Source organism: Propithecus coquereli, unplaced genomic scaffold, assembly GCF_000956105.1.
Source record: "Propithecus coquereli isolate 6110/MARCELLA unplaced genomic scaffold, Pcoq_1.0 Scaffold150, whole genome shotgun sequence".
NCBI classification, from domain to species: Eukaryota; Metazoa; Chordata; class Mammalia; order Primates; family Indriidae; genus Propithecus; species Propithecus coquereli.
In genome coordinates, this window is record NW_012139414.1 from 1,892,312 (window position 1) to 1,906,349 (window position 14,038).

Consider the following 14,038-nt stretch of genomic DNA (forward strand, 5'->3'; position numbering starts at 1 on the left):
TGCATCCCATCAACATGCCCCAGAAGGGAGAGGTTTGGCTCCTCTCCCAGCTTTTAAGGGAGCCAGGTCATTTCTTTCCCAGAACTCTCCGGCAGCCCTCCCCTTGTTTCTCACTGGTCCTCACTGAGTCGCATGTCCATTCCTTACCCAGTCACTGTGGCAGGGACACACCCTGTACTCATTGGCTTAGGCCTGGGTCACCTGACTTGTCACTGTCACAAGGGGTGGGGCATTTCCCTGATAAAGGAGGGGGTGGTCCGCACCAGCCCCCAGGGACAGGCGGACACCCAGCCTGTCAGGCAGAGAGAAGGGGCAGCGCCCTCACTGAGGGGGGAAGATGATGGGTTCCGTGTTGGACGTGTTCAGTTGAGGTGTGAGCGGAGATGACCCATGGGCGACTAAAGTCCAAGTCTGCTGTTTGGAAGAGGCTTCTGGATGGGACATAAAAACTAAGCCCCGGCCGGTGAAAATGCTCCGTGATAACAGCAGTGGTGGATACACGTTATACGTTTGTGCAAGCCTATAGAATGTTCAACGCCAAGAGTGACCCCTAGTAAACACTGTGGACTTTAGGCGGTAACATGTCAGTATGGGATTATTGATTGGAACAATTGCATTAGTACCACCCTGGCGCAGGGTGTGGATAGCAGGCGAGGCTGTGCTTGGAGCGGGGGGGCAGGTATACGGGAAATCTCGGTACAGTAAGTCCTCACTTAATGTTGCTACGCTCTTGGTAACTAGACTTTGAGGGGAAAGACGTCCTCGTATAACATTGTTTCATTTCGAGTTGTTCCGTAGTAAGTTGATGAGAAGAAAAAATTAGTTTCACTATATGTCATTTCACTTAAAGACAGAGTTTCCAAGCACCTAGTGATGATGTTACATGAGGACTTACCGTACCTTCCTCTCGATTTTGCTGTGAACCTAAAACTGTGCTAACAAAAGAAAGTCTTAGCTGGGCATAGTGGTGCACACCTGTAGTCCCGGAGACCCAGGAGGCTGAGACAGGAGGATCACCTGAGCCCAGGAGTTTGAGGCTGCAGTGAGCTGTGATTGCACCACTGCACTGCAGTCCGAGTGACAGAGCGAGACTCTGTCACTAAAAAAATAAATAAATGAAGTATTTTTTTAAAAAAAAGAAAAAAATTTAAGTCACAAATGTAGGTGGGACACCCATCAGGGTATAAAAAGGGCAGGAAAGAAAGGCCCAGACCACAGGCCAAGGAGCCCCCTGCTTAGAGATCAGGCTGAGGAGGGGGACGGGTGGCCAGAAAGAGGGGGCACCAGGAATGTGTGGCATCGTGGTCACCAATAGGAGGGTTTCAAGGAGGGGAGACTGGTCATCTGCATCGGATTTTGCTGCAAGAACCGTAAGCGTCTCCTGGATTTGTCAACACGGAGGCCACCGGTCATGGTAGCAAGAGCCGGTGTGGTGGGGAGAAGTCGGGAGGTAGGGACAGCAGTGCCCCCATTTGTGGATTGTCGGTATACATTTTCATTTCTGTCCGATTTTTTTAATTCAAAAAAAATCTGTTTGCAATAGCTTAGCAACTAGTCAGCAACAAAGTCAGGATAAAAAGTTAAAACTGCAAATCCATAGAGACAGAAAGTAGATTAGTGGTTTCTGAGGAAGGGGAGCGACTGCTACTGAGTACGGGGTGTTTTTTAGAGCGATGAAAATGTTCTGGAATGAGATAGTGGTAATAGTTGCATAGTCTTGTAAATATTTTAAAAACCACTGAATCGTATAGTTTAAAATGGTGAATTTTATGGCATGTGAATTGTATCTCAATTTTAAAAAGAAAAAACAGGCTGGAGCAATGGCATGAAGCCAGGCATAATATGAAGGCTCAGAAATTCTGTACTTCCTAGATGTGGGGCACAAATCAGGCACTGAGTTTCCTGGGAGCCAAAGCAAAAAGGGAAATGGAGTCAGTAATCCAATTCCCAGTGTCCATGAGACAAAAATTAGCTTTTTGTGCAAAAAAGTTCAGCAGTTTCTCCTAGTGCTGAGACCTGTGCAGATTTTGCCATGTCTTCATGAAGGGGCAGCTTGTGGTGCTGGGGGTGATGCCTTCTGCAAGCCCCCCATGGGTGCGGCAGTGAGCTCCATCCCTCTGCCTGGGACGGGTGTGTCCTCTGGGCGATACCATCCAAGTCTGAGAGATGTGGGCTGCAGCTGAGCCTCACAGCCTCTGCGGCCACAGCACCCGCGCCCCTGTCCCCGTGGGCAGTGGCAGCCCCTCCCCAGAGAGGTGCCAGGTCAGCCGTGAGGCATAGCCACTGGGATAGAAGAGCCACAGCCCCCTGCAGAGCGTTGGTGACAAAGGCCTGATGCAGAACGGGTCCCTGCAGTCTGGCTGGCTGTGGCCGTGGCCGGGCTCTCTTGCTTCCAAGTGGAATCTGCCCTCGCAGGATAGGCTGGTCCTGAACCAGGGGGTGGCAGAGCCTGCGGGGCTGATGGGAGGTCAGAGGCTATAGGGAAGGGCCCCGCCAGCTGCCCCTCCCCAGGCGATGAGGAGCATCAGCCCCTGCCACACCAGAGGTTTCCGGAGCCTGTCACTCTCCCACGTGCATGCCCTCCCGTCACGCACCTGCACCCCATCCGTGCGCGCACCCTGCGCTGCCTCCGGCCCCTGACGGGCGGGGCTGTCCCTCTCGCCCACAGGGGAAGCTTTGGGCATCAAGTACCCGGTCCAGGTCCCCTATAAGCGGATCAAGAGTAACCCCGGCTCCGTGATCATCGAGGGGCTACCCCCCGGAATCCCGTTCCGAAAGCCCTGCACCTTCGGCTCCCAGAACCTGGAGAGGATCCTTGCCGTAGCTGACAAGATCAAGTTCACCGTCACCAGGTACTCGGGGGAAGGGTGAGGGGAGGAGGCAGGACTAGCACAGACTGGGGCTTGCACCGGGGGATCCTCCGTCCCTCCCGGCTGGACGAGGCAGCTTTCCTGGCACCGTCCTGGGTTCTGGGGGTCACAGAGGGACAGCAGGCCAGCCAGGGTGGATGGAGCCCGACAGACGGGACCAGCCGCCCACCATGGCAAGGGTGGCCTTGTGGGCACCTTCTACCTGTCCAGCAGCACCTGCTCACTTGCCCCTAAGCCCCGGGAGAGGCTTTGCTCCCACATCAGTGAGTAAGGAGGCAAGACAAGTGATTTGCCTGAGGTCACAGGCCTGCTGGGGCAGAGCCCGCACGAGGCACAGTCACCCTCCTGCAAGGTGGCACTGCCAGTGCTGGGCCCCGCTGCGTTGGCCCCATGTCCTGCACACTGATCACCGGGGCTTCTTGTTAAAATGCAGACTCTTGGGTTGTGAAGTGTAAGCTTAAGTATAACAAAATAGTAATGATAAAAATAAAAAATAAAACAAAGGCAGACTCCGCTGCAGTGGGTCCGGGCAGGCTCCACACACTTCTCACCAGCTCCCAGGTGAGGCCAGCGCTGCTGCACCCCAGGGGTGGCTGCCCTGTCCCACAAGCTCTCCCCTGACACCCCTACCTCTTTTCTCTTCCAGGCCTTTCCAAGGACTCATCCCCAAGCCTGGTAAGAGGCGCTGGCTGTGGGGGGGCCGCTGGGCCTGGGCCCTGGCCACGGAGCTGGGGCCAGAGGCCGGAGTGAGCCCACTGTGGGACACAGGTTTGGGGCCTGGGAGCAGAAGCCAGGCCCCTGCCCTTCTGTTGTCCCACCTCACCTGGGCACCTGCCCCAGGTAGATGACAGAAGGCCAAGCTGGAACCTGCACCTGGGCTCTGGAGCAGACAAAGGGTGGTGGCGCTGGTGACCTCCGAGCTTTACTGAGACCGGGTTGAGGAGGGAGGGGCCGGGCTGGGTCAGTGCCCCCCACTCCTCCTAGCGCAAGGGCCTGGTTGACCTCGGCGAATAGGTGAGGTTGGTGGCAGGTGGGTTCCTAGCCACAGAGGGAGGGGTGTCTTCGTGGGGACGGTGAGCGCGGTGGTGAGACGGGAGGGGTGCCTGCCGGCCTTAGCGGTCAGTGCTTAGTCAAGGCACCCACCCCCCTCTGCCTCCACCGTGGGCTGCATCCTGGCCCTCCCGAACCCAGAGTGAGCTGTCCCTGTGGGGGCAGCATGCCACCTGGTGAGCACTCGGGGCTGGCCAGGCCTCCGGGGCCAGAGCCTGTGCGTGGGGACACAGGGGACCCTGCCAGCTCGCCCCTGCCCCCGCCCCAGTGCAGAAGCTGCTGCCCTGGCGTGCCATGAGCACCAGCTGGACCACACCCTTGGGGAGGCTGCGCCCGTGTCCTGGGAATGGGGGTGGTCACAGCAGAGCCGGAGCCAGGGAAGCCTGCAGCGCAGGGATCTGGTTTCACAGCCTCACCTACGCTGCCCCTCGCCTGCCGCCGTGAGACGGAGCCCTCGGCTCCCGGGGGCTGTTCACGCCTGTGCCCGGGCCTGGCTTGGTGGGCTTCCGGAGGAGGGGCAGACACTACCTCACGTGCACGACTTGCTGGGGGGTATAGCGATGTGGCCGCTGCCATCAGGCTGCGGGGCCCCCAGAGGGGATCATGAGGATGAGGGGTGGTTGGGAGGTTTCCTGGAGTAAGGAAGGCCCCAGCTGGGCCTCAGGCGAAGAGGGGACTTGGAGAGCCAGAGGGGGAGGGGCGGCGTTTGGTGGGGGTCTCAGGGGTGGGGAGCTCGCTGGGCCCCAGAGTGCGTTCCCAGAGCTCTGAGAGGCGCAGAAACGATCAGATGACGTTAGGAAGGTGGAGATGAGGGAAGTAACAGCAGCAAAATGCGGCGGTTGTGGACCCGGCGGACACCTGGCCAGGAGGTGTCTGGCCCTGCGCGGGCCCTTCACGCAGGTGCGTGTCACCTGTGTTTCAGGAGGTCCCACTGGGGCCAGGTGGTGTTGCAGGCACTGGGCTACAGCAGTGGGCAGACAGCGGAAGCGTCTCGCGTGCTCATCCCGTCTGTGAGGTAGGCACTAGAGCCCGCCTTACAGAGGGGGAAACTGAGGCTCGGTGTTTCAGTGTGCGCCCCACGTGCCAAGGCTAGCGGGTGGCTGGCAGGCCCCGAGGCCCGTGCTCTGAAGCAGTGCACCATGTGGCTCCGGGACCCCTCTCCCGCGCCCGTGGTGAGGCCTGGGCCAGGCCAGTGGCAGGGGCAGACCCAGGGGCTGCCAGGGTCAGACGGCCGCCGCGGAAACAGGTGCTTCCCCAGGAAGCTGGCCGGGCACAGCAGAGCAGGACAGGACGGGGACGCTCACGTGCACCCGAGCGCATCGCAGGCCTGCGGACTTGCAGCTCCCTTCTCGCTGGCCAGAGGAACCGGGACATACCTTCCCCGGTGCCGCCCAGAGACCCTGGCCCGTCCCCGCCCTGGGGCAGATTCTGTGGGCCTGCCAGGCTCCAAGCTGACTGACGTCGCTGCAGACGGCCACAGAGTCAGGTTCCAGCCCTGGCCCGCCCTGCCCTGGGTGTCTGCCCGCGTTGGCGTCAGCGCCGGGCAGCATGGGTCCCGTTCCGTGGGCAGCCCAGAAGGATGGCCCCGGCCTCCCCCTGCTGATGGAGAGTGGAGAGGCGGTGAGGTGCCCCAGGCCCCCTTTCCAGAAGGAGGTCCCCGCAGGGGCTGAGACGCAGGTGTTCCAGGGCGGGCGCTTTTTCTTTCTTACGTTGCGTGTCCTTCCAGGGACGCGGGCACGTTTCTAGACGAGCTGGGAAAGCAGGAAGGGAACAGTCACCGTTGACGCACGACGTGTGCTGGGCTGAGTTCAGCACTTGGCATTGTCACCTTTTTCTGTCCCCTTTTTATAGAACAAAGAAATCGAGACTGAGGGAATTTGAGTGACTTGCCTGAGATGCCTCCGTCCTTGTGCCAGGATGTGAAGGAAGCGCTGGCTCGCAAGCCTGGCGTCCCTGTGGGCATGGGCAGTGGCAGGCTCTGGGGACAAAACCTGGGGTCGAGGGGTGGCCCAGAAGCCTTGGGGCCCTTGGGTGACCCTTGCATGGAGCAGGGCTCCCCCCCAGCTAGGGGAGCTCGGTGGCTCCTCTTGCTGTCTGAGCTGCTTCTTGAATGTCAGTTTTCACCCCTGTGGGGGCCGCGTGCCCCCACTGTCTCTGTGCCCGTCCGCTGGCTCACCCATCGGCCTTCCCTTTGGCTCCTCTGTGCAGCCAGAGCCGTTGGAAGTGCCCTGTCTGCCCACGTGGTGTGGAGGCTGGCAGGCTGCCTGGAAGAGGAGATGGGAGGTGGCCCTGGCCCCAGCCCTCAGGGGCGGACCTGCCATCCCCTTTCCAGGCATTGGCACCCCGGGCCAGGGGTCTGCCCAGAGGGGCCGGAGCCCACGGGATGGCAGGCCAGCTCCACGCTTACTCACGCCGCTCGTCACACTGGGCTGGCCTGGGAAGGTGTCCAGCTCCCACGAGCCTTGGGAGTTCCCCAGAGCTCATCGAATGCTGCTTCTGCCCTGGAAGGGGCTATTCCCAAACCCTCCATCCCGCCGTCCCCGAAGCCTGGTTCAGGCCAGCACCTGGGGTTCCGAGGCGAATCAGAGCAGGAGCTCCGGCCTGCTGAGGGAGGCAGAGACGGTAGCAGGCCCCTTGGTTCCAAGGCAGGTGCCCAGGGCACATGGAGGGTTGGCAGACAGTCTGCTTTGGGGTGTGGGTCCCCGGCCACATGTGGGCCTCAGGAAGGCACAAGCTTGTTTGAGTCGCTGCACCCTCTGGCTGGCTGTGTGACTGAGCCTCCACTTCCTCACCTATAAACTGGACAGACGCACACCTGCCTGGCCAGGTGACCTGAAGGAGGTGAGAGGTGGCAGTGCCAGGTGGGCTGGGAAGACTCTTCCTCATATGGCCCTTGAATGAGCTGTTTGTAAAGGTCTCACCCTGGACCAGCTATTATGGGAAGCTCTGCTCGTGGGGTGGTGGTTGCTACTATTCTTGGGGCTTGGGAAGACTTCCTGGAGGAGGCGGCTTGGAGGTGAGCAGGACAGTGTGTGGCATTGACACAGGGGATAGCCCAAGGGGGGAGGCACAGACGGCATGTCCAGGGGCCAGGCAGCCACTCCACATGCCTAGGGCAGCGGCAGGGGGGCACCAGGCTGGAGGAGGGCATGACGTATCATCCCAAAGAGGCAGGCCTTATCCTGGGCACAGCAGAAACTTCCAGAGGCTTTTTCCTTTTTTTTTTTTTTTGTCTTTTCCTAAAAGTATGGGATGGACCTTCGTCTGGAAACTCAGAAATGCAAGACACGTAAACTTTCTTCTTTATTCTTCTAAAATTAAACTAGACTCCTACCAAAAGCCCCCAGTGCACAGTGGCAGAAACTTAGTCTGAGTCAGTTTAGGGTCCCTGTTTCCCTGGGCCTGTCTCCAGGCGCCAGAAGGATTCCCAGTGCCAAGAAGTTATGGGGAGAGGCCCATTGAGCGTCGGATGTCACGTGTCCACATTGGCACCTGTAAAACATCCGTGGACAACCGGCCATCCCCCCAGGTGCGTAGAGTCACTCCTGTGCCTGCCTGTTAAGGCCCACGAGAGCCTGGAACCTTCTGTGAGGCCTGCCCTGCAGCACGCATGCTTGGAGAAAGCCTGTCAGTGGATTCGCGGTGCAGGGGTGGGACGGTGGGAACCAGGCGGTAGGGAGACCACCGCAGCGCCCAGCGGGGGTGCTCAGAGGGTGGGCTTCCCGGTGGGCAGGTGCCGTAAGAACAGCTCTGAGATTTTCTAGGTCACTTACGAAAGGCTCCCATGGAAGCCTTTCCTAACAGAACCATCCGAGAAGGAGAATTCAGAAGAAGGAAATCGTGCCGTGAAGATGAATCAGGCGCTAAATTGTGAGCCCCCTGCAGCCTGGACCTGTGGGCCCGGAGTGGGCGGGAGGCACCGCTACTCCTGGGCCGGTTTTGTTGTGGTCTTAAGCGTTGTCCCAACTGTGTACATCACATCTGCTCTCAGGGGCTCAGTTTCGCCAATGACGTCTAGTGGCCCTTCCTGCTCTGACATGCTGGGGGTGGGCAGGCACCTGGCTAGAGAGAAAGACGGACTTGGACTTAGATGAAGCCTCGGAGGACAGTAGGTGGATTTCAGGCCTCGGGTCAGGGGAGCTGTGGGCCAGAGGCTTCGAGGGATTTCTGGGGCAGGGGTGCTGGGAGGAGCCAAGCCTGACCGGAGGGGCCCTGGTGGGGGGCCTAGGGCTACACAGTGATGATGGGGCCAGGCCCCCCACCCGTTACTACAGTGAGCCTCAGCCCTGCTTTCAGGGGGCTGAGGCCACCCAAGCTCGACCCTGGGGGCCACGCACCCTTGGTAGCTCCTTGCTATGTAGCCAGGCCACCCCACCCGCCTGCAGCAGCCTGAGTTAAGTTAGGGACACTGGGCCAGGAGCCAGAGAGGCAGGTGGCTGGGGACAACACCCCGGAGTCGGCTTTCGGAGTTCCAGGCATCCAGCCCTTGGGCACAGACGTGCACCAAGGCCACAGGTCCTCAGACACCTGGCGTGCAGGTGCAGGTAGGGAGGGCTCAGCAGAGAGAAGGCTCTGGGTGGGCCTGGTGTTGCCTGCTCTGCTCCCAGCACTGCAAGGTCAAGGTGGACGGCTCCCAAAACCCAGAGGGGCCGAGGCCACCAACACCTGGGACAGCACAGGGGTAGGGTGCAGGCTGTGCTGGGAAAAAGTAGTGGTAACTAAGGAAGGAGAGGCCTCCGCCTGGGTGGCTGGCGTGATAACAGCCACAGAACATTCTAGTAGGTCATAAAACTTGCGTTTCCTGCAAGTATATGCCCCTGGTAGAGATTTAGAAAATATAGAAATCTGCTGGCCCAGATGGCTGTTCACTTTTATGATGATACATTTCTTCCAGATTTCCCCCAAGCTTATTAATTTTACATCTCGCTGTTGTTCTTTCTATGAATTTACACACTTAACCTTAAAACATAAACATGTTGCCAGTCTTTAAAAAGCTTCGTGAGGGCCGGGCGCGGTGGCTCACGCCTGTAATCCTAGCTCTCTGGGAGGCCGAAGCGGGCGGATTGTTTGAGCTCAGGAGTTCAAAACCAGCCTGAGCAAGAGCAAGACCCCCGTCTCTACTAAAAATAGAAAGAAATTAATTGGACAACTAAAAATATATAGAAAAAACTAGCCGGGCATGGTGGCGCATGCCTGTAGTCCCAACTGCTCGGGAGGCTGAGGCAGGAGGATCGCTTGAGCCCAGGAGTTTGAGGTTGCTGTGAGCTAGGATGATGCCACGGCACTCTAGCCCGGGCAACACAGTGAGACTCTTGTCTCAAAAAAAAAAAAAAAAAAAAAGCTTTGTGACATTGCCTTGTCAGGCTGCCTCATGGTTATGTAACTACCCTATCCCCCAGCTGTGGACATTGGGGCAGCCCCCTCACACCGTGGACACCTCATACCCACGTCACGCTTAGGATTTACTGATCGCCAAGCCCACTCACGTCACCACATGACATCTCCCCCAGGAACCAATCTTACAGGAGGGAACTGAGGTTCAGAGAGGTTAAGAAACTTCTCAAGGCCACACAGCATGTGTATAATGTGGCTGAGAGTTGAACCTAGGTCTTTCTCGTTCAGCTTCAGAACCCAGGGCTGGCTCTACCACTAGCCCAGGCCTTGGTGTCTGCCCAGCGGTGGGTCGTGACTGTCCTTTGCACCTCTGGCGTATTCGTCCTCACTGGGTGGCTCTTTGCTGCCCCCTCCTGGCATCCAGTGGCTATAACATTGGTCCTGCCCATGTAACCCTTTAGGCTCATAGTTAATCCTTTGGGGTTCGTTTATTTGTCCAGCAAAGATTTACTGAAGCCGGGCATGGTGGCGCACACCTCTAGTACAAACGACTCAGGAGGCTGGGGCAGGAGGATCGCTTGAGCCAGGAGTTCGAGGCTGTAGTGCCTGTGACTAGCCACTGCACTCCAGGCTGGGCAACATGGCAAGACCACGTCTCTTAAAAAAAAATTATCTGGTGCCACTCTGTGCACGGCAAGGTGCTATAGAATAGGAAAAATCTCTTGCTTTGTGCTGCTTATATCTTAGTAGGGCAGATGGATAAATAAGAACAAAAAACATTGTCTTAGGTACTCAAGTGCCGTGGAGACACTACGACAAAGATACAGGACTGTGTGTCACAGAGCAGTCTGAGATAGGCCACCAGGAGTTAAGTCCTGAAAGAAGCCAGGACGGGAGCGACACAGAAATCTTGGGCAAGGTCGGGAGTCAGCCCCGGACGTATGTGGACAGTACAGCCAGCGAGGTTGCTGATGTGGTGGGGGGCGGTGAGAAAACTAGAGGTGTCAGGATGGCCTCAGGATTTTGTCCTGAGCAGCTGGAGAGACAGTTACTGTGATGGGGACACCTGGGGGAGAGGTGGGGGCAGGATCTGAGCCAGAGGCAGGTTTGGCCCCCAAATGGACAGGTCTGATGGACAGGGAGGGGCCCCTCTGGGGACACGCCGTTGGGAGTCATTCTGCATTGAACAAATGTAAGTGTTGAGCCTGGGTCACGGCGAGATGCGTGTGGACAGGCAGAAGGGGCCCAAGGGTGAGCCCTGGCCCTCCAGCACTTCCGCATTGGAGAGACGAGAAGGAAGGGAGAGGTGGAAACCGCAGAGGGTGTGAAGCCAGGGAGCCACTGAATGGAGGAGGTGGTGGCTGTGCCGGACGCTCCCTCAAAACCTGAGACCAGATCGTCTCAGGCTGAGCAACGCGGAGGTCGCAGTGGCGGGGAGCAGTTTCGGGGGGAGTGGTGGGCTCCGGAGGGAATGAGGGAAAAGAGGGGTCGAACTTGCCAAGGACAGATCACCCTTTAGAGAGCAGGAGAGACGGGGGTGGGAATCCGAGGGTGGAATGGGGTCCAGAGAGGGTTCTAGAGGTGAGAACAGCAACAGCGTGATCTCTGGCCGATTTGATAGAGGGAGGCAATGGGGGTGGCGCAGCGAATGGCAGAGGAGGGGCACCCTGCTCAGGAATGGGGCAGGTGGAAGAAGGGTGCCGAGGGCTCCTGCCGCATCCCCTCGCCTGCTCCTCCTCTGGGAGAGGGACGTGCAGGGTGACAGGGCAGCGAACTGTGGGTCCCCACGGGAATGAAGGAGGAGATGGTCCGGGAAGGACACGGAGACCTCGGAAGGCCATGGCTGTTGGGGCCGGAGCGGGGGGAGGAGGTCAAGGCCTGCGGTGGGCGGGGCGGGGTGTCTTGGAAGGCGCCCTGTCTGCGTCTGCATGCAGTTGCAATCCCCAGGAACTGTGACAGGAGCGGGGCTGGTTTCTGCACCGCAGTGCAAGCTCAGCGCCACCCCGGGCAAAGACCAGCCCTTCTTCTCCCCCTCAGAGAGCCAGCTCTCCTAGGCCGGCCACCCACATTCCCCGGGCTAAGGGGCAGCCCCTGCAGAGGTGGGGAGAAGAGACATCATCCCCTCCGGCATTTGCTGAGTGCCCACGTGTGTGGCGTTTCCACACGCAGCCTCGTGGACGCCTCGCAGCCAGCCTGTGAGGGCAATGCTGTTGACATTCCCATCGTGCAGCTGAGCAAACTGAGCCGGAAAGAGGCAAAATCACATGATGAGCGTGAGGCGGAGTCCCCGCCTGCTCTGTGCTGTCCCGCAGCCCGGACACGGAGCAGCCCGGGGTGCCGGGCAGTGCGGAAGGGGTAACGAAAGCTGCTGCCGGAATCATAAAGGGCCTCGACTGGAAAGCTAGGGACTCGGGCTTTATCTTGTGGCATTGGAGGTTGTTTCGGTCAATGAAATGATATGATCAGATCTGCACTGTCTTAAGGTTACCATGGTAACGACGCTTCCACCCACCACGGGTGGACTGGAGAAGGCGAAAGTGGGGCAGAGAAGCCAGAGAGAGTTGACGAGGTCTGAGCCCAGGCAGTAGGCAGCTGGGCCCAGAGACGGGTGGGGTTAGGACCTAGAGGTGGCAGAGGGCTGTGAGGAGGGCGGAAGGTTCCAGAAGGGTGATGGTGGTACCTGTCCCCAAGGCTGGGTGTGCACGCCTACAAGACGTCCAGGGGCCCAGGTGCAGTCGGAGTGGTGCTTGGTGCAGACAGGGTGGCAGCGGGGCTGGAGGCCGTCGGTGCAAAGGGGGTGGCTGCTGCCACCACTGGGAAGTGCAGGGCTGGCACTTCCAGCCCTGGGCCCTGGGCAGAGCCCTGGCACACCCCAACCTCCTGGGAGCCCTACAGGAGAAGGGGCCAGTGCAGGAGCAGAGGAGAGGGGACGGAGGGACCCTCGGGCAAGAAGAGCTGAGTCGGGAGCATCGAGGCAGCTGCTTTCAAACCTCAGAAGAGACTGCAGAGTCCATCTGGGGAGTGCTACAGGGATCAAGGAAATAAAGAACATTCCAGAGCTGTTCTTGAATAGCAGTGGCTACAAAAGAAAAAAGCTCTGTAAGGTAGTGAACTCCCTGTCACTGGAGGCATTTAAGCAGAGGTTGAGCTGCCACTCACCAGAGAGGCTGCTCCCCGGGGGGCTCCCTGCAGGAGAGGAGGAAGGGACACGCTGGTCTGGCCCTGGCGTGGGTGGGCAGGGGACTCGAACCAGGGAGGGGCCGTTCCACCCGCTGGATCCACTTCCCTCTGCTCCCCAGCCACAAGCTCCCCACAGCCCCCTGTGTCTGGGCCCAGCCGCCCTGCTGCCCCTCCCTGTGGGCAAACCCAAGGGCTGCCCCAGGACAGCGTTCTCTCCTTCCAGTTGTCCTCGGACCCCAGGGGTGCAGCCCTCCCTCCTGGCTGACTCGAGGGGACTCTCTGGGAAAGCCCCACCTCCCCTTCCCCAGGGCAGGGGCTCCAGACCCAGGGACAGAGCAGAGCTGCCGACTTCCTGTGTGACTCCGGCAAGTCAGGTTTGCCTGCCTGGGCCTCGGTTTCCTCACTCGTGAGCTGGGAAGCATTGCCCACACCACGTCTGCCTTCCGAGGGGTCCCACCCGGGGGCGCACGGCCAAAGCGAGGAGGAGGAAGGGCCCGTCGCGAGCGGGGGGTGGCGAGGCGGAGAGGCCGGCCAGGCCGGAGCGTGGAGGGCCTGGAAGGCCTGGCTTTGCAGCGTGGACTGGACCCTGCAGACCCGGCCTTGGCAAGCTCTTCCGCTGACGTCCCCGCGGCCGAGGAACCTGAGCACCCTGCGGGCCAGGGCCCAAGTTCTCGGGGGCCCAGCTTTAGGTAGCAGGTCCCCACATAGTCTACTGTCGGCTTTCCACTTTGGTTTTGAGGAAATATGTCAAATGACGTGCTGCTGAGGAAGATGATCCCACTTAACTCACACCCCAGCGTTGTCCGCGGCCCACGTTGAGAAGCTCAGCTGTGGGGGGAGGGCCTGCCAAGCCGCGGGCTGTGATCCCATTTGCAGGGGTACAGGTGGGGAAAGGCTCCAGCCCCAAATGCAGTGGCACCCCTGGTCATTGTCCCCTTTGGTCTCCTGCTAGGCCTCTCTTCTGTGGGGTCTCCTGTCGCCCAGCAGGTACTATGTGGATGGGCTTCCTGGAGAGGAGGATCTGAGCTGGGCCTGCCAGTGTGGAGGTGACCTCGCAGAGGGCATGGGGAGGACAGGGAAGGGACTGAACAGTGGCAGGAGCAGGAACAGGTCACTTTTTTGCCCCCTTGGGAACCAATTCCGCCACTTCTGAACTGCGTGATCTTGGATAAGATAACTTAAGGTCTCTGGGCCTCCATTTCCTCAACGTTTTGTGGAACAGGGACACTCTCCATGGTCCTCTCTTCCCCTGCTCAAGACCTGAGGGTCTTTTCCTTGTCCCCAGTCACTCACTCAGCCTCCTGCCCCTGCCTCCCTCTCCCAGCCTTCTCCACCCTCTCTCCACCCTTCCCACTCTGTCCTGCTCTTGAGAGCTCAGAATAAAACTGTCCTTTCTCAAGTTTCTAAAGATATCACCATTCCAGCACCAGCCACATGTTTCTCCACTTAATTATCTCTGCTTGTCTTTGTTAATTAGGCTTCGGTAATGGTCTCCCTTCTGCCTTCCCCGGAAGAGCTGGCATCTGCGGGGCGGGGCTTGGAGGCCTTTGTGGGCAGACGAGGCGCCCGGCTGCCAGGCCCAGAGTTGGCCCAGCGCCGCCTTT

The 14,038-nt window shown here is 59.2% G+C and overlaps 1 protein-coding gene across 2 annotated transcripts in view; it reads left to right on the forward strand.

Moving 5' to 3' along the window:
* GTF2IRD1 (GTF2I repeat domain containing 1) overlaps positions 1–14,038 on the forward strand; it is a 109,300-nt gene that overhangs the window by 76,425 nt on the left and 18,837 nt on the right. For both annotated transcript variants that reach the window (XM_012640251.1, XM_012640250.1), the window contains 2 exons: positions 2,669–2,852; positions 3,517–3,545. In XM_012640251.1, coding sequence (XP_012495705.1) covers positions 2,669–2,852; positions 3,517–3,545 — 213 coding nt within the window. The remainder of the gene's footprint in view (positions 1–2,668; positions 2,853–3,516; positions 3,546–14,038) is intronic.